The sequence below is a fragment of the Pristis pectinata genome, chromosome X, assembly GCF_009764475.1.
Source record: "Pristis pectinata isolate sPriPec2 chromosome X, sPriPec2.1.pri, whole genome shotgun sequence".
Taxonomy (NCBI): domain Eukaryota; kingdom Metazoa; phylum Chordata; class Chondrichthyes; order Rhinopristiformes; family Pristidae; genus Pristis; species Pristis pectinata.
This window is the reverse complement of record NC_067450.1, coordinates 5231712-5250442: the sequence shown is the minus strand read 5'-3', so window position 1 is coordinate 5250442 and position 18731 is coordinate 5231712. Positions and strand designations below refer to the sequence as shown.

The 18731-nt window shown below is 41.5% G+C and overlaps 1 protein-coding gene across 1 annotated transcript in view; it reads left to right on the top strand.

The window, feature by feature from the left end:
- Positions 1 to 18731, top strand: part of kmt2d (lysine (K)-specific methyltransferase 2D) — a 148655-nt gene that overhangs the window by 77845 nt on the left and 52079 nt on the right. The window contains exons 33-35 of the mRNA XM_052009427.1: positions 507 to 686; positions 1249 to 1406; positions 6102 to 8467. Coding sequence (XP_051865387.1) covers positions 507 to 686; positions 1249 to 1406; positions 6102 to 8467 — 2704 coding nt within the window. The remainder of the gene's footprint in view (positions 1 to 506; positions 687 to 1248; positions 1407 to 6101; positions 8468 to 18731) is intronic.

Here is an 18731-nt window from a genome sequence, read left to right as displayed (position 1 = left end):
CTCTCTTGAAGCAGAGCAGGCAAGATCTTGTGTTCTGGCCAATAATCACCTGTAACCAATAAAACGCATTATCTAGTCATTATCACATTGCTGTTGGGAGCATGCTGTGCAAAAATTAGCTGCCTAATTTCTGACAATACAACGGGGACTACACTTAAGTAAAATTTAATTAGCTGTAAAGTGCTTTGAGAACTCCTAGGGCCACATAAAGCAGTACATGAATGAGGAGTCCTCCCCCAGTGAAAGAAAAGGGTAACTACATAATTATGTGAGTGATGTCAGATCCTTGTTTGCAAAATTCTCAATATGCTGTGAAGTAATGTGTAGCGTGAGGAGCTTCAACCAGCTGATTTGCGGCAATGACCAAACTTGGATCTGATTTCTGTAATCTCGAATTGATAAATGCTACTATTGCTGGAGTTTCAGCCCTTAGGTAATGAAACTCTTTACTGTTCAGGTGTGAGATAAGAAACTTTGTTGAAATTAAATTATTTTTCATGTTTTAGCGTCAGAGGTTGCGTCAGCTTTTGATACGTCAGCAAATTCAACGGAATAACTTGCGACAGGAGAAAGAACAGGCGGCTGCATGCGGTAGTGGCACTACCACAACCAGTTGGTCAAAAGAAAATCCAAGTCAGCCCCATGAGCTACAGACAAGAGCGCCACCTCCATACCCCCTCTCTCAGGTACCTACTGATACTGGGTATCTGATATTTTAACCAGCTTTCCAAATAAAAGTAGATCTCTTAATCGGCAGATATCTGATCAGGCTTTATATCTTCATTTGGAAAGGTTGAATCTTTCATTTGTAGAAATGGTTAGTGCAAGTTCTTGTGCATATATGTTTCGTCCCTAACTTTGTCGATCTGGATGTGCTTAGTGCCTTGCTCCCTGGAATGAATAAATGCACTATGCTTTTTGAATTTGAGGATTGGCATCCTCTGGTATTATATTTACTGGATGGCTCAAGCTTGAAGACAGTTTGTAAGCAAACATTGAGAGAAGAGTGAGCTTGATATTTATATGACAAATTACGATAACTCCAATGTCCCAAAGCACTTGGCATACAGGAAATTATTTGGAAGTGTCACGATGATCTTGTGGAGAGATTTTAAGGATATTGATTGAATGGCATATGTTAGCCAAGTCCTAATCTAACTTTTTAAATGATGTTTTTACAGATTATAGTAAGGAGTGAGGTTTTTAATATTTGCCACTTAAGGATTAAAAGTTCTTTTTGTTTTGCAGGATCGGTCTGGCCTTCGAGGGCTGATCCCTGCCTCTGGAAATGGAAGGTTAATAAATCCAGTGGTACTAGAAAAACAGCATTTGTTTCCTCAGGAAGAGAGTCTCTGTCGGCCTCCACAACCAGGCATTCCCCCTGCTGGTGAAGTGAATGCTCCCAGGTATGTGCAATTTAATAAGCATCTGTATGCATCAAAATGTACGCTGGTTGATTCAGTAATGTAGTTGGTCAAAGCATGTGATTATTTGGGGAAAAAAAACCGTGCTGTTCAGGATAATGCAGAAAATAGCTGGTCAAACAGCATTGCTCACAACTGTGAGTGTGTTCTTCTGTATGCTATTGTTTTAACTCACCCATTGATACATTTAATCTTTGAATGACGTGTGTATATATATACAAGCAGTGAACAACGGATCTCTGCACCAGTTTACAACAAGGAGTGCTTCTGCCATGTAGAGACGTGGGCTAAGAGGGAGGAGGGACCATCACAGCAACAAATTTAATTACTAGCAAGTACCAAATTCTTATTTATCACAGCATTCTGCAATTTTAAAATGGAACCTTGAGCGTTAAGCTCTCAAGCTATCCTATGAATATAAGTCAAGGGTATCCTGTTCCTTTACCTATGTATTTAACTTCAGTCTCAAATAGTTCTTAAAAGCGGAGAATGCAGAGGAAAAAAATGTGATATTTCCGGTCACTGCAGCTTGTGCTAGATCTGTCTAAGAAGGATGGCGGCAAAAGAAAGCAAGGAACTTGTGGGTGGTAGGAGAATTAGGGAGGAGATTGTAATGGGCACATGGAAGAAATTAGGTTGTAGGGAAATAAGTGGGAGAATGCGATTAATGGAAATGCCAGCATAGTCTTGATAAGGCTAAGTGACCACCTCCAATGTAAAGAAATATAAGAAGGGGCAAGGAGAGCAAAATGTGAGATCAGAAGAGTAGAAAAGTGGAATATTATTAAAGTGGTGTGAAGATATTAAATACTGTGTTCAGAGAGATCTGGGTCTGATACAAGAAACTTAGAATCTTAGCATGCGGTTAGAAAGTTAGATGGAACACAAAAGTAAGGAATTCTTACTGCAGCTGAGCAGGGGCTTGGTGAGACTACACTTGCAAAACTATACAGTTTTGGTTCCCTTGCCAAAGAAAAGGTGTACTTGGAAGACGTGCAAAGAAGGTCACTAATTGGATTCCTCGAGTGAAAGGGTTGTTTTAAGATGAAACATTAAGTAGGTTGGACCTGCACACTCTGGAGTTTAAAAGGATGTGAGGTAATCTTATTACTGTGAAGATGGACAGTGAGGGAGTAATGAACTAGAGGGTATAGTCTCAGGACAAAAAGTCGCTCATTTAAGACTGAGTTGGAGAAAAATTTCTTTTCTCGGAAGGTTGTGCATTGTGGATGCCTCGTCATAAAGTGTGTTCCAGGCTAAGAATTTTGAATTGAGGCCAACAGCTACTTTAGCCACAATCTCTCTGAATGGCAGAGCATACTTAAGGGTCCAAATGGCCTATTCTTATTCCTCTTGTGTTTTTTATGTTACATAATGTTCAGGAATCCCATATTTCTCCAGTTCTCACTTTCTTACAGGCATACAGCTCAAGTTTGACTCTCTTCCCTCATTTGCAAGCTGGTCTCAGGTGCCTTCAGGTCTTTGATTCCCTCTACACTGTATTTAAATTTCATTTGCAGTTGAATACTGCAAGCAAGGAATATTGTCCCTGTCCACTCACTGTCATAGAGGAAACACTTAGTTCAGTATCTGAAGATATCTCTTTCTACACCTTTTCAGTTGAAATGTGTGAATTTCCCTTTTCTTTCCCCATCCCATTTCCTAATGGCAATGACATAACTCATTGCACAAGCACAACATGAGATCTGTTGGAGCATTACAATAGCTCTTTTGCTGTTGTACAATTTCTATGCCTAAATATTAGTCATATAGCACAGAAACATGGCCCAACTGGTCCATGCCGACCAAAATTCCCATCTAAGCTAGTCCCATTTGTCTGTGTTTGGCCCAGATCCCTCTAAACCTTTCCTATCCATGTACCAGTCCAAGTACCTTTTAAATGCTGTTCATGTACCTGCCTCGACCACTTCCTCTTGAAGTTCATTCCATATACTGACCACTCTCTGGGTGAAAACGTTGACCCTTGGGTTCTTATTAAATCTCTCCCCTCACCTTAAACATATGCTCTCTAGTTCTTGATTCCCCAACCCTGGGAAAATGACTGCGCATTCCCCTATCTATGCCCTTTGTAATTTTATACATCTCTATATGACTGCACCTCATTCTCTGACACTCCAATGATTAAAGTCCCAACCTGCTCAACCTCTCTTCATAACTCAGTCCCTCAAGTCCTGGCAACATCCTCTTCGAAATCTCCTCTGCACTCTTTCCAGCATAATGGCATCTTTCCTATTGCAGGGTGACCAGAACTGAACACAATATTCCAAATGTGACCTCTCCAATGTCTTGTACAGCTGCACCATAACATCCCAACTTCTATACTCAATGCCCTGACTGATGAAGGCCAGCATGCCAAAAGCCACCTTAACCACCCTGTCTACCTGTGACGCCACTTTCAGGGAACCATGTACCTGTACTCCCAGGTCCCTCTGTTCAACAACACTCCCCAGGGCCCTACCATTCACTGTGAAAGTCCTATCCTCATTTGCCTTCCCAAAAGGCAACACCTCACACTTACCTGAATTAAAATCCATTTGCCATTCCTCGGCCCACTTACCCAGCTGATCAAGATCCCTCTGTAAATCCTGATAACCGCTGTCAATGACACCATCTATTTTAGTGTCATCTGCAAACTTATCATGCCTTGTACATTCTCATCCAAATCATTGATGTTGATGACAAATAGCAATGGGCCTAGCACCGACCATGGGAACACCACTCGTCGGGGGCCTCCAGTCTGAAAAACAACTTTCCACCATCACCCTCTGCTTCCTGCCATCAAGCCAATTCTGTCCCTAATTAGCTATCTCTCCCTGGATCCCATGTGATTTAACTTTTCACAGCCTACCATGTTATTTTTTTTTGTTGTTGTGTGGGTCCCATTATGAAATAATTTAATTGCAATATACATTGAGGTTCATTTTCCTGTGCACCTTGAAACTTGGCATTTGTGATTTTGTTTTATTCCAAAGAATTTGTGGTGTATGTTATGCAGCCAGCAAGCAGTAAGGTCTTGTCTTTGTTCTTGAAAGGAGTTGTGGAACATCTTCTGATTAAGATGATGTGATTACTGAGTATCAGTTCATCTGAGCTCTAGAGATTAATTTTTGCAGACATCCCATTTTTTTCATTGACTGGCAGAGCAGACTTGGAGCATAACATAGAGCAGTACAGTGCAGGAACATGCCATTTCGATGCACAATGTCTGTGCTGACCATGATGCCAATCTAATTAATCCCATCTGCTTGCACGTGGTCTCCATCCCTCCATTCCCTGCCTGTTCATGTCTGTTTAAATGCCTCTTTAAACGTTGCTATTGTGTCTGCTTCCACCACCTTCCCTAGCAGCATGTCCCAGCCATCTACCACTCTGTGTGTGTGTGTGTGTGTGTGTGTGTGTGTGCGCGTGCTGCGTTGTGTTTAAAAAAAAACAACTTTTTAAAGCTTTCCCCCTTTCACCTTAAACCTACGCCCTCCGGTGTTTGACGTTTCCACCCAGGAGGAAAAAGACTGACTATCTACTCTATCTATACCTCCTTACAATTTAATATACTTCTATCACGTTACCCCTCAGCCTCTGGTCCAGAGAAAACAATCCAAGTTTGTCCAACTTCTCCTTATGGCTAATACTCTCTAATCCAGGCAATGTCCTGATGATCCTCTTCTGTACCCTCACCAAAGCCTCCACATCCTTCCTGAACTGCTCACTATACTACAAATGTGGCCTAACCAAAGTTTTATGCAGCTGCAACATGCCTTCCCAACTTTTATACTTAAGATCCCGACCGATGAAGGCAAGTATTCTGTACGCCACCTTTACCACCCTATCCACTTGTGGCCACTTTCAGGACTTGCCCCCCAAGATCCCTCTTCATCACTGCTCTGAAGGGTACTGTCATTTATTGTTTACTTCTGCTTGCACTTAACCTCCTAAAGTGCAACACACACTTGTTCAAATTAAACTCTGTCTGCCATTTCTCTGCCCACACTTCCAACTGGTCTATATTCTGCTGAATCCTTTGATAGCCGTCCTCACTGTCCACACACCTGCCTATTTTTGTGTCAACTGCAAACTTGCAAATCAGTCCGTGTACATTTTTGTCTAAATTATTTATATAAATTACAAACGATGGAGGCCCCAGCACTGATCTCTGCAGAACGCTCCTTGACACGGACTGCCAGTCAGAAAAAATACTGTTCCACCACTACCTTTTGTCTTCTATGGCCAAACCAATTTTGAATCCAATCTACCAAGTCTCCATGGATCCCGTGTATCTTAATCTTCTGGATCAGCCTACCATGAGCGAACTTATCGATAGCTTTATCAAAGTTCATGTATCCAACATCTACTGCCCTACCCTAGTCAATCATCTTTGTCGCCTCCTCACTAAACTTGAACGTTAGGGGCAAAATGTATTGATGTTCTCGGGAACTGCAACAGTATTGAAGAGCAGGTAATTTTATCTGCAATATTAGATCATAGGGAAGCTCATTTTATGACGTCAAGCCAGTTGTGCAGAACATTTTGTGCTAGTGGTCACTTGCACTTTTTAAAGGCCTTACTTAAAGTGTATTTAAATTACCCTATTTGAAAAGAGGACACTAACTACTGCTGCTTGGCAATACTTATATCTCCACTTAATATTTTATTTTCTAGACAACCAGGGGTTGGTAACCCACAAGGATTCCACCCAAGAGGCAAACCAGCTAATCAACAGCAACAGTGGCAACAGCAGTTAATACAAAGGCTTCCTGGGCAGACCCGTTTCCAGCAACCAGAATCTTTGCACGTGAATAGGCCTGGAATGACAATGCAAATGAATAGCACAGCTGGGCTTAACCCTAGGATTGCCACTCAAATCACTTTTCAAAATGCACAACAACAAATTGTAGCTTCACCTATTCCTGTGAGTCCTCAGTATATAGAACTGAGGCACAATTCCCAACGACTGCCCATAGCTGCCCAGTTGGTACAACGTGCACCCCAGCCAAGGCCACGCCTTCCATTACCAAATCAAGAAATCAGTTCATTTGTGCACCAAATGCAGGGATGTAAGGTCATATCGAGAGGTCCAGGTACACCTTTGCCACAGTCACCAGTTGGAATTACACTCTTGCCCCAGCAGAATATTTCTACTCCATTACCATCTTCACCTCATTCAGTGGAAGTATCAAGTGCCCATCAGCATATCCAGACAAAAGATCCATTGGAATCTACAGTACAAGTTGAAGCACAGCAGCCATTTCAGACTAGTTCATCGACTACAGCATCCACTTCAAGTTGCAGTACTGATGGCTTGAAGGGCAACACAGTATCCTTTCCACTTAACTCTGTCCCATCCATCTCCAATGTAGTTAGAGAGCACACAGAGTTGGATCCAAGGAAGATCTCTTGTGATGATTCAGTTGAAAAAGCTTTAGATGAAGAACTAGGTTCACCTAAAGAGCTAGATGAAGAAGATGACCTTGCCAATTTGAGTCTTGACCCAGACAGCAAGACAGATGATGAACTTGGTAACCTTGATAACCTAGAAACCAATGATCCCCACCTTGATGATCTTCTGAAATGTGAGGAATTTGATCTACTAGCTTATACTGACCCTGAGCTAGACACTGGTGACAAAAAGGACATATTTACAGAGCAATTGCGTTTAGTGGAATCTGCAAATGAGAAGGCAGAAGAAAATCAGAGTATACTTGCTGATCAGGATGCTGTAGACCCAGCTGATAAATGTACAAATGATAATGTCAGCAGCTCTGATTTAGAAAAGACTGAGAAAGAAGAGGAGAGTGGAAAAGCAAAAACCAAATCGGTTATTATTGCAGATACTCTATCTTCTTCTGATAGGATTACTTGTGAGTCAGTGAATGATGTCAACACAGAAACGAGTGCTAACAGTCAAAGCAGTGATCCAGTCACTAGGGCCCCATCTACTGATAATTCTCCTAAGCCTACTCTTGATCACGCAATGAAGGTCGAAGAAAATGTTTCCCAAAGTTCAGCTTGTCAGTTTGTAGCAAATACTTCCACGGCTCAGACAGTTTTGATAAAATCAGAAAGCCCACCAAAGGGAGATGATGAGAGAGGAGCAGTGTCAATGCTACTCAATCTAGGTACTGGACTTAATGTCAACACAAGTATAGCACTGTGTCAGAGTTCTGCATGCACGACCAGTGGAACACTGACAACTACTCAAAGTGGTACAGTTGCTTCGGGTAGTCATGGATCTGCACGGATTCCCAACAATGAACATTCTAATGTGGACTTGGAAACTATGCCCTGCACATCTTCAGCACAGATAATATCCAAGTTGCCACTGGTTGTCCAGTCTAGGCCATCATTGGGTAAATTTGGACTTGATGAAATGTGCCAACATGTGCCCAGTATGGAGCCGAAACGTCGGTCTGTGGATGACCTTGTCAAAGTGGAGAGCTCTTTGGAGGCAAGTGAGCTTCCACTACTTCTCCATGATTTGCTTGAACAAGAGAAAATGGAACTGCAGCAGCAGCAGTTGGGAGGATCACAGTGTATATCTGCTCAACAGCAGCAGCATTCAGGACCAAAGACCCATCTTCCAGTTCTGCAACAGCTTGAGGTTTCACATCAACAGACTCATCCAGGGCTTCCCCAACACCTTCCAACAACACAGCAGTCTCAGCACCTTGAGGGGCCACAACAGAATTTAAACTTGCCACAGCCACGTATCTTGGGGGTGATACAACATCATCAGTTGGGGATCCCAAGATCTCTTCCATCTTCACAGCAGCAACAATTGGCAGCATCACAGCAACGGCTTGGAGCCTCACCACATGTAGTCATGTCCCAACAGCAGCAGCATGTGGCAACAGGGCAACATCCAACACAGCAGATAGTGGCCTCACAGCAGAGTCAACATTTGACCTCACCGCAGTTATTGCCAACTCAGCAGTTGGCTGTATCGCAAATGGGCATCATGCAGCAGACGCAGCAAGTTGTGATGCAACAGCAGCAACAGTTAGCCAATGCTTTCTTCCCAGATACAGGTACAGTAGGTAATGGGCAAGCTTACAGATAACGTAGGCTTCTTTCTCGTTGACTACTAATGGCCGCTGCACTGAATCAGTAGTAGAAATGTCATGCTCTGGTTTTCGTGATCTTTTGTTCAGGTGGTCAGTAAAAATCCCATGTCACTGTGAAAAAAGGAAGCTTTTGGTGTCTTGCCCAATATTCCCCCTGCCAACAGAACCAAAAGTAGAATGTAACTTGTAGATCTCATAGCTGTTTATGGGATCTTGTTGTGCGCAAAAGGCTGTTGCAATTACCATCACTGTGCTTCAAAGTAATGTACGTGAAGTGCTTTGAGACATTTCTGAGAGACATGATAACGCGCTATGTAAAAGCAAGTGACTTTGTTTACTTGTTTAATTTCAATTTCTGTTCTGTAGAAAGTGGGTTAGGATGGGGTTTTGTTGCTTTTTAAAACCTATTTTGTTAACCTAGCAGTTATTCAAAATTTGTGTTTTGCAATGCTATTTAATCTCATTTCACATTGTTTTGTGAATGAAAACGATAGCATTCAATAATTGGAAGAAATTACCATTAACAAATGGAGGCAACAGTCACAATAACCATTACTTTGTAGAATTAAAAAGAAAAACTGCAAATGCTAGAAAATACACAAGTTAGCATCTCATCAGAGCTTTGTTTCCTCTGGAATGACCAACTTTTGAAAGCCTACAGGTTAAGTGGTGTTTGTGTGTATTCTGGATTCACTGCAGATCAATCATAGTAATTCATTTTGTTAAACACAGTTTATTTTTCATTCTTCTTCCTCCTCCACACACCATAGGAGAATTGTCTATCTTCGTATGCTCTCAGGAAACCATGTGTCATGTTTGCTCACAGAAAACATTATCAAGATGTTGCAGAAAGGTGATGCTTCGAATGATTGCCCTTGCAACGTGAATTTCCAGAACTTTTTCATTGTGCCACTTTAGATTTTTTTTTCCAGCTGAAGATTCTGTGCTCTTCACATCACGTGCTTATCTGCCGAAATGTTAGTCTCTCCTCAGGTTTGGGTTTGTTGAAAGATTGTTAAACTTTGTCAGTCTAGTTCAGGTTCTTGTAGTTTCCTTTTTTATTGGGAAAACTCAATGGGGGGTATTGAGAAACAAAACACAATGTCGTCCCTCTCAGGTGCAGTGTGTAGAAGATGACATATTCTTTAGGTTTTCTTTGGCGTGAAAAAGTTAATAGTCTGATGTTTTCCCAAAAAAAAAGGTCCATCTATGGAATCTGAATACTGCCTCACGGCTTTGTCTGTTGATAGGGCAGCTGGTTCTATACATTGGGAGGCTATTTTGGATTCCTATAACTCATGATGAGGGACGAGTGTTTCCTTCTGATATTGGGTATCCTACAAGATGTCAACCTAAACTGGTACTGTCTGAACCCTGACCTCTGAGTTTCAGACAGGAATGCTGCCACTAAGTTTAAAAGCACTATTCTTTAGATTATATGGCATCACCAGTGACAAATCAAGTGCTTCCTAGACTGTTGATTGTGCACCAATAAAGCAGTCAGAAATCACAGCGATAAATGCACGAGGTAAATGTTAACTTCTAATCTTTATGCTCTGCATAGTGTGTTCAAAGTAACTCATAGTGGTTGCATCCTTGTCATTGCCCATGGAATATGTGCATCAAAGCAAATTAAACTAAACAGTTTCATAAATGTGGAAGGACATCTGCACCAATTCCTACAGCAGGCTAATCACATTTGCAATAGACCCTTTTCATTTGTGGACTTTTGTGATCATGGCATTAATGCTTGCTCCTTGAACATGCAGCAGTTACAATAAAGTGTTTGTGGATTTCAGAGACTGCTTAATGGCTATGCAGCCCTTTGTCCACTGTACTTGATTAGGGAGCACGTACCGGCTACTTCATTAAGGAAGAGGCAGTAATTAATCCTGGTGTTGATAGCAAATCCATGGTTTTCGATTTATTGGTCCACAGACTGAAGTAATTATATTTAATGCCATTTCCTTTCACTGTTATGACAGATATAGCTTCGCTTTGACAGGGCAAGTGTAGAACGTGAGGGAATTTTGAAACCAAAAGCTGACAACATGAATGTTTTTGCAGAGAGGGATATGAAAAGATAAGATCCTTTTTTAACCTCCCATCCCTCAATTGAGCAGCTATGAAAAAGCCATTTTAACTGCATTTTTTTTGTGTGGTGTCCAGGTTTGCTTACTGGCTTATAAATGACAATCTATTCCTAGACAGCTCTCAATGGTTATGGACTGCTGAGTATTGCATATCCGTTGGAACTACCTGCAGGAATTTGCAGCTGTATTGAGATTATTCACCATTTCTGAAATGCATCTCCAGGGTGCCATAAGATAATGCAGCATTCAGGGCACTATCGTGGTAGCAGGACTGTCAGACATGAGACAAAATGTAAGCATTGTGGACAAGAATGAGTATGCCCCAGTTGAGAGGGATGAGGCATCTACTTGCGTATATTTTGTTCAAAAACAAATGCACTGTACTAAACCTCGAGTGCAGGATGTGACAAATGACAATCAATGTAAGATGTATCTGATTTTACGTCTGTGATTGCAAAGGATCTCCAGTGCTTTGGGTTATTAGCTTATCAAGGCCATATTCCTGAGATCTCCCACACAGTCCACAGGCAGGATTCTTGGTTAAGTGTAAGTTAACCAAGCTACAGCCTAACCAAGAGGAAATATTTTGGGGGACTTTTTCTAAACAATTCAACCGATCTATAGTATGCAGAGGCCTAATGATCCTCTTCTTTAAAAGTGATGTGGCTGCTGATAAAATGCTATTTAATAAGTTTTGAGTATATTAGAAAAGCCATTATTGTAGTTTCCAAAGTGTAACTTCAGTTGCACGTTCAGAGAGCAACTGTCTTGCAGTTTTGCATAGGACGTTGGTCTTGCAGACTTGCATAGGGACTGGCACTTCAAAGCATTGGTTACAAGAGCAGGCAACTTGATATAATTAATCAATTGGTTGATTGAAATTTCGGCCAGTGTTTCCAGGTCATATTACAATGCAAACGGTGTGTGCGTATATCTGGGCATGATGATGATACTTCATGACATAACAAATAAAAGGGGGCTGGAGCTCATTTATACTTTGTCAAAATGTAAATATGTCTTTTGTTCTTGATGACTCAGTCGTACGATTTCACCAGGTATGGCATTTCACCAGTTTAGATAACATACAAATGTCTTCATTTCCATCCCAATAGTACTCAGAAGTGATGGATGGGTTATGGTAGTGTAATGGTTATCTTAACTGGCTCATGGTGTGGGCTGATTTTCCAGAGCACTAGTTTTCCAGATCTCATCATGGCAAATATAGATTTTAAGTTTAGTTAATTTAAATTAATTGAATGGAATGGGTAAGAAATTGTTACTCTGACTGATGCAATGAAAAACTATTGGATTGTCATATTAATCTTTTTTGATTTATTCATTTTTCAGGATCATGGCATTACTGGCAAGGCCAACATTTATTGCCAATTGTTAACTTCCCTTGAAATGAGTACTTTGCTAAGTGACTTAAGAGTCAACCACACTGGTGGGTCTGGAATCCTATATAGGCATGACCGGATGGCAGATTTCCACTGGTCTTTAATCTGAAGCGTTAACTCTGCTTTTCTTTCCACAGGTGCTGCCTGATTTGCTGAGTGTTTCCAGCATTTTCTGTTTTTATTTCAGCAGATTTCCTACCTTGAAGGATGTTAATGAACCAGATACTGTATGACAAACGAGTAGCTTCATGTTATTAAGACTAGCTTTTTTTTCTCCCTTTTTAAATTGCACATCATTAACTGAGTTTAAATTCCACGACTGCCATGGTAGGGTTTAAACTCTGGTCTCTGGATCATTAGACCAGGCCTCTGGGTTACTTGACATAACTTAACAGCCATGCTACTGCCTGCTTCACCAATGTCCTTAAGGAAAGGGATATCTGCTCTCTTTATCCTGTCTGGGCTCTGCGTAATTTTGGCTCCACAGCAATCTGCTTGACTCTTAACTAATCTTTGGTTGAGCAAACCACTGAAATGTCGGGAAATTAGAAATGGGCCACAGACAGTGGCCTTCAATAGTGTCCACTTCCCTATAATAAATTTGAAAGAAAACACTCAGAGGTAGTTTAGGATGCTTTCAGGAGTTGTTAGTCTTGATTAGATGGAGTCTCCTTTTCATGGGCACACATTTGTTTCTTTCTCATTCCCTGAGCTTGTGAACAATTGCAAAGGTCAAACCAGCCTTTCCAAAAAATGGCTTCCAGTATATCATTTGGACTGGGAATTTCCCTGTATTGTTCAATGTTCTTGTTTAAGATCTGTGTGGTGGGTTGTGGGAAATGATCAAATGCTGGTCTCTGGGAATCAGATGGTTCTGGAGTGACTTGCCTGCTGTTGAAGGTTCAGGATTAAATCACTCGTCCTTGGTATGTTTGAACTCAAAGTCAAAGTCGAGTTTATTGTCACCTGCACAAGTACACGTATGCATAGGTGCAATGAAAATCTTACTTGCAGCAGCATCACGGGCACATAGCATCAGATAAGCAGCATTCACAAGAAAAACATAAATTATATGCAATTTTTACAAGGGAAAAAAAATGATTGGAACAAAGGGAAAAAAAACAACTCCATTTTAGTGCAAAGTGATCAGAGTGATCATTATATTGCTGAACTGTAGTGGTGATTCGGGTTTTGCCAGTTGGTTCAAGAAGCAAATTGTTGAAGGGAGGTAACTGTTCCTGAACCTGGTGGTGTAGGACTTCAGGCTCCTGTACCTCCTGCCCGATGGTAGCTACGAGAAGATGGCATGGCCTGGATGGTGGGGATCTTTGAATGTTGCCTTCTTGAGGCATTGTCTCCTGTAGATATATTAAGACAAGGCAGGCCCATTTCCTTTGGGATACAGATGAATGAACAGCTAGCTTGGCTCAGAATCTGTAGTGATAAATGTGTGTCTGGCAACTGATTTTACCTACTCATTTCTAAATAATTCCCTTTACCTCTGTTAACTGATTAATTGACAGCCCTAATAAAAATACGATACAAAAGGAAATTTATAGCAGAAGACAGGCAAGCAGCTTGTGTTATCCCAGTGTTCAACAGGGGCAAAGAAAAAGAGACCACCAAGGGAGTTGTAACATGTAGGGACAGAAAATATAATAAACCAGAGTCAACATGGATTTCAGAAGGGGAAAGTATACTTTAACTAAACGTGGGACTCTTTAAAGAAGTAGGAGTAGATCGGCAGAATGCTATTAAGTGCAATTGAACATGGAGTTTTACAGACCATTACAGGTCAATGAGTTTTTTGCTCAGAACAGGCCAATTCTAATACAAACTGGAAGTGCTGGTTATCTGAAGTCATTGAACATGGGGTTGAGTGCCAAGGGCTGTAATGTGCTTAGTTTTTGAAGAGGTGCTGTGTCCAAGCTTAGGCTGGGGCATCATTGGAGCAGTTTCAAAGGTCAAAGGCAGAGGTCAGAGTGGGATGAAAAATTAAAATATCAGGCAACTGGAAGCTCAGGGTCACCCTTGCATACCAAGCGGTGATGTTCTCCAGGCAGCCATCCAATTTGCATTTGGTTTATCCAGTATGTAAGAGTTTGCATCAAGAGCACAAATGCAATATACTAAATTATACTAAAATACTGAAAAGTGAAAGTGAATTACTGCTTCACAGGAAAGGTGTTTGGGTTCCCGAATAATGGCAAGAGGTAGAAGGGCAAGTTTTGCATGGGAAGGTGTATGAGAAAGGCACTGGGTGTAGATGAACCAGAGTATCGCAGAGGCAGCATTCCTTTGGATTGCTGGGTGGAGAAGAAAGATGTTTCTGGTGGTGGCATCCTGTTGTCAATGGCAGAAATTACAGAGGACATGTATTATTGGATGTGGAGGTTGTTACAGTTGAAAGGTTGGAACAAAGGGAAAAGCTATCCTTGTTCTGGGTGGAAGGAGAGGCCGAGAGAGCAAAAGTGTGGCAGATGTAGCAGACACAGTTGAGAGTTGACATCACTGTGGAAGGTGTTATCAGACTAGAAATAGAGCTGGAGAAATTTGGAGAAAGGAACAGTCCTTGAGCTGTGGAAGGACACAGAGAAAAGATAGCTGTAAACATCTGTGAACTTGTAGTGGATATTGGTCACTAACCTGTACCCTGTAATGGAGAAGTCATCGAGAAAGGGAAAGAAAATGTGAGGATTGGAGAAGAATGAGAACAAAATAGAATGTGTTACTATGGGAACCTGCATGGGTCCAGATTATGCCCATTTTATTATGGGATACATGGAACTTTTCATGTTTCAGTGCTACTCGGGCACCCTCCCTTACCATTCTTTCCTCTTGCATTGAATACTATGTTGGTGCCGTTTCCTGCCCTCATAGAAAGCTCAAAAGTATTGTCACCTTTTCTACAAATTTCTACTCCGCTTTTACTTCCACTTGGTCACCTCTGATTCATCCTTGTTCTTTCTTGTCTATCTCCATCTCGGCAAATAGGTTAGTGACCATTGTCTATTCCAAGGCCAAAATAAATCCCACGGCTATCTTGACTGCCCCTCCTTGCACTCTGCTTCCTTGAAGGACTCTGTTCCATTTTTTCAATTCTGTTGAATCTTCCACACCAGTAATTTCAAAGTATCTTCATTTTTTCTGTTGACTGTAGTTTATGCTCCTCCAGAATTGACATGGGGCACCTCCTGTGCAATCTGCAGAAGAGTCTATGATTCCACATTGGCCTCATCATTCACCTTACAACCCACATAACCAGAGCAGAAGCAAATCATCTTCAACCCCAAATGACATCCTAAGAAGAATATTTGAAAGGGCTCTCAATTTGCATCTAGTCCATTTCCAGCACTTCTCTCGTCCCTGCTCCTCCCATCCAGAACAAGGGCAAGATTCCCCTTGCCTTGACCTAAATAAGGTGAAAGGGAGTTCGGAAATGGAAATAGATTATCAATATTGCCACTGATAAAGTCAATACCAAGGAGGACGGTGTCAAAATATGACAATGTTAACAAGCTTGTAGGATAGACTTGTAAATGAGAAATGAATTTCAGTAGAAATATGTTGAGGTATTTTTGAGCATAATAAGGCTATCCTTGGAAAATAATAGGGTTGTGGTGTACAGTGATCAGGTACAGGTTCACAAGTAATCAAAGATGTTAACAGATTATCAAAGCCATTCAAAACACAAAGCACTGTGGTTCATTTGTTAAAAAGAAAACAGAAGTCGTGTTATTACCTTAGTTAACATGCTATGCTGTACACTGCTCTGGGCTTCCTGATGCAAGAAGAATATACAAATATTGAAGAAAATGCAATTAACATTTTCAAGGGTGCTACTGGAACTGAAAGGGTACAAATATCAGAGAAGGGCTTGATAGACTGGGGCTCTCTTCTAAGCTGGGATGCTTTTAAAATTATGAAGGAATTCAATTGGTAGATATCGAGACAATGATTCCATTTGGAGATTCCAAACCTGAAGACCATGAACGTGATAGTTGCCAATAAATCCAGTAAGGAATTCTGGACCAGGTTCTTCACTAGGTAGTGTTAGAATCTGGAACTTGCTACCAAAGAGAGTAGTTGGTATTGGTTTATTATTGTCACTTTTACCGAGGTACAGTGGAAAAACTTGTCTTGCGTACCGTTCATACGGATCAATTCATTACGCAGTGCATTGAGGTAGTACAAGGTAAAAACAATAACAGAATACAGAGTAAAGTGTCACCGCTACAGGGAAGTGCTTGGCAGGTAGACAATAAGGTGCAGGGTCATAACAATGTAGATTGTGAGGTCAAGAGTCCATCTTGTCACATAAGGAAACCGTTCAATAGTCTTATCACAGTGGGATAGAAGCTGTCCTTGAGCCTGGTGATATGTGTCCTGAGGCACCTGTATCTTCTGCCTGATGAGAAGAGAGAATGACCTGAGTGGGTGGGGTCTTTGATTATGCTGGCTGCTTCACCAAGGCAGCGAGAGGTATAGACAGAGTCCATGGAGGGGAGGCTGGTTTCCGTGATGTGCTGGGCTGTGTCTGCAATTCTTTGCAGTTTCTTGAAGTCCCGGGCAGAGCAGTTGCCATACCAAGCCGTGATGCATCCGGGTAGGATCCTTTCTATGGTGCATTGATAAAAGTTGGTGAGTGTCAAAGGGGACATGCCAAATTTCTTCAGCCTTCTGAGGAAGTAGAGGTGCTGGTGAGCTTTCTTGGCTGCGGCTTATACCTGGTTGGACCAGGACAGGCTTTTGGTGATGTTCACTCCTTGGGACTTGAAGCTCTCGACCTCAGCACCATTGACATAGACGGGTGCATGTACACCGCCCCCTTTCCTGAAGTCAATGACCAGCTCTTTTGTTGACATTGAGGGAAAGGTTGTTGTTGTGATGCCATTGCACTAAACTCTATCTCCTTCCTGTACTCTGATCCATCATTGTTTGAGATATGGCCTACTACAGTGGTATCATCTGCAAACTTGTGGATGGAGTTAGAGCAGAATCTGGCCACACAGTTGAGAGTATATAGGGAGTAGAGGGCCGAGGACTCGGCCTTGTGGGGCACCAGTGTTGAGAATAATTGTGCTGGAGGTATTGCTGCCTATCCTCACTGATTGTGGTCTGTTGGTCAGGAAGTCAAGGAAGGATCCAGTTGCAGAGGGAGGTGTTGAATGCTATGTCTTGGAGTTTGGTGATGAGTTTGCTTGGAATTATAGTATTGAAGGCAGAGCTGTAGTCAATAAACAATAGTCTATAGGTGTCTTTACTGTCCAGATGCTCCAGCGATGAGAGTAGGGCCAGGGAAATGTCGTCCACTGTAGACCTGTTTTGGCGGTGGGCGAATTGCAGTGGGTCGAGGTTGTCTGTGAGGCTGGAGTTAATGTGTGCCATGATCAGCCTCTCTAAGCACTTCATGATGGTGGATGTCAAAGCCACCGGTCGGAAGTCATTAAGGCATGTTACCTTGTTTTTCTCAGGCATTGGGGTGATAGTGATCTTCTTAAAATAGGTGGGAACCTCAGATTGAAGCATCAATACAGTTAAGTGGCTTTGTTTAATAGTTTTAAAAAGAGTGAGAAAGAATAGAATGATGTGCAGAGGTTGTAACGTGATGTCGAGTGGGAGGAGGCGTGTGACATAAGTTCATTGGTGTAGACCTGTTGGATTGAATGGCTTGTTTCTGTGCTAATTAGTTCAATGTAACTGCAAGAATACAATGTTAATGTAACAGAGTAGACCGTTGTTTGAGTTCTGAATTGTTTCAGAAGACTTGATAATCTTGAAAAATTGTTATTGTCATTAAGTTGTCTGACAATTGAGACAACTTTGGACAACCAATTTTTCCATGGAGCACTCTTTCACTAAATTGTAAACCTTAGCAATATCATGAAATACCTTATATAGTTCACATTACAGCCCTTGGTACCACTTGCAGCTGGGGACTAGAAAATACTAAGCAACCAGTCTCCCTCCCTTAATCTACGGCTTCTGGAGGAATATTTGAGAGTGTAAGCCATTGTTAAAGCAGAATTCTAAATAGTTCAGCCTACTATTGAAAGCAGACTAATGCTACAATCTGATGTTTCACCTTTTTCAATAGTTGGCTAAGCGTTTTGTTGCTTTGTGAACTTGGGATTTCCTTCCAGCAAATCCTTCGCAGAAGTAGATGGGGATTGTTGGAATCATACTTCACTCTCACACTTAAATATCTCAGCTTCCATCTGATCCAGCTGCCTTATTACTTCGCCGCATAATTTTTACTTTGCGGAAAGGATAGATTGCCAATCTGAAATGCTTTTGAGGGCCATTCATCCAAATGCTGAAGTTTTGAACTTCCTGAGAGCTTCTACCCATTGCCATTCTGCTGTCTGAATGCCAACTTCCTGCATTTTTCCAGGAGTTAAACTGGGAAATCTTTCCACTAAATCTGCACCAGGTTAGACCTGATGCAGGGTCATTGATCCCATCCATGGACCTGAGGGTGTTTGGTAAGTTTGAAATAATTTGCTTTTAGTTGAATTAATTTGGTTAAATATATTTGATTTTCTTCAATGTATCTAATATTTCATTTTCTAGTTGAATTTTTCTGACATAGTTTTTTACAGCTAGTTATTATTTTTGAATGTCAGAAACATTGAAAGTTTTTGAGAATTGTCTGCAGGCCCAGGAAGGTGGCTTAACCACCTCTTGAAGCATTTCCTGATGCTGTCCTGCCATTTGTTGTCCTGGGCTTTGCCAATC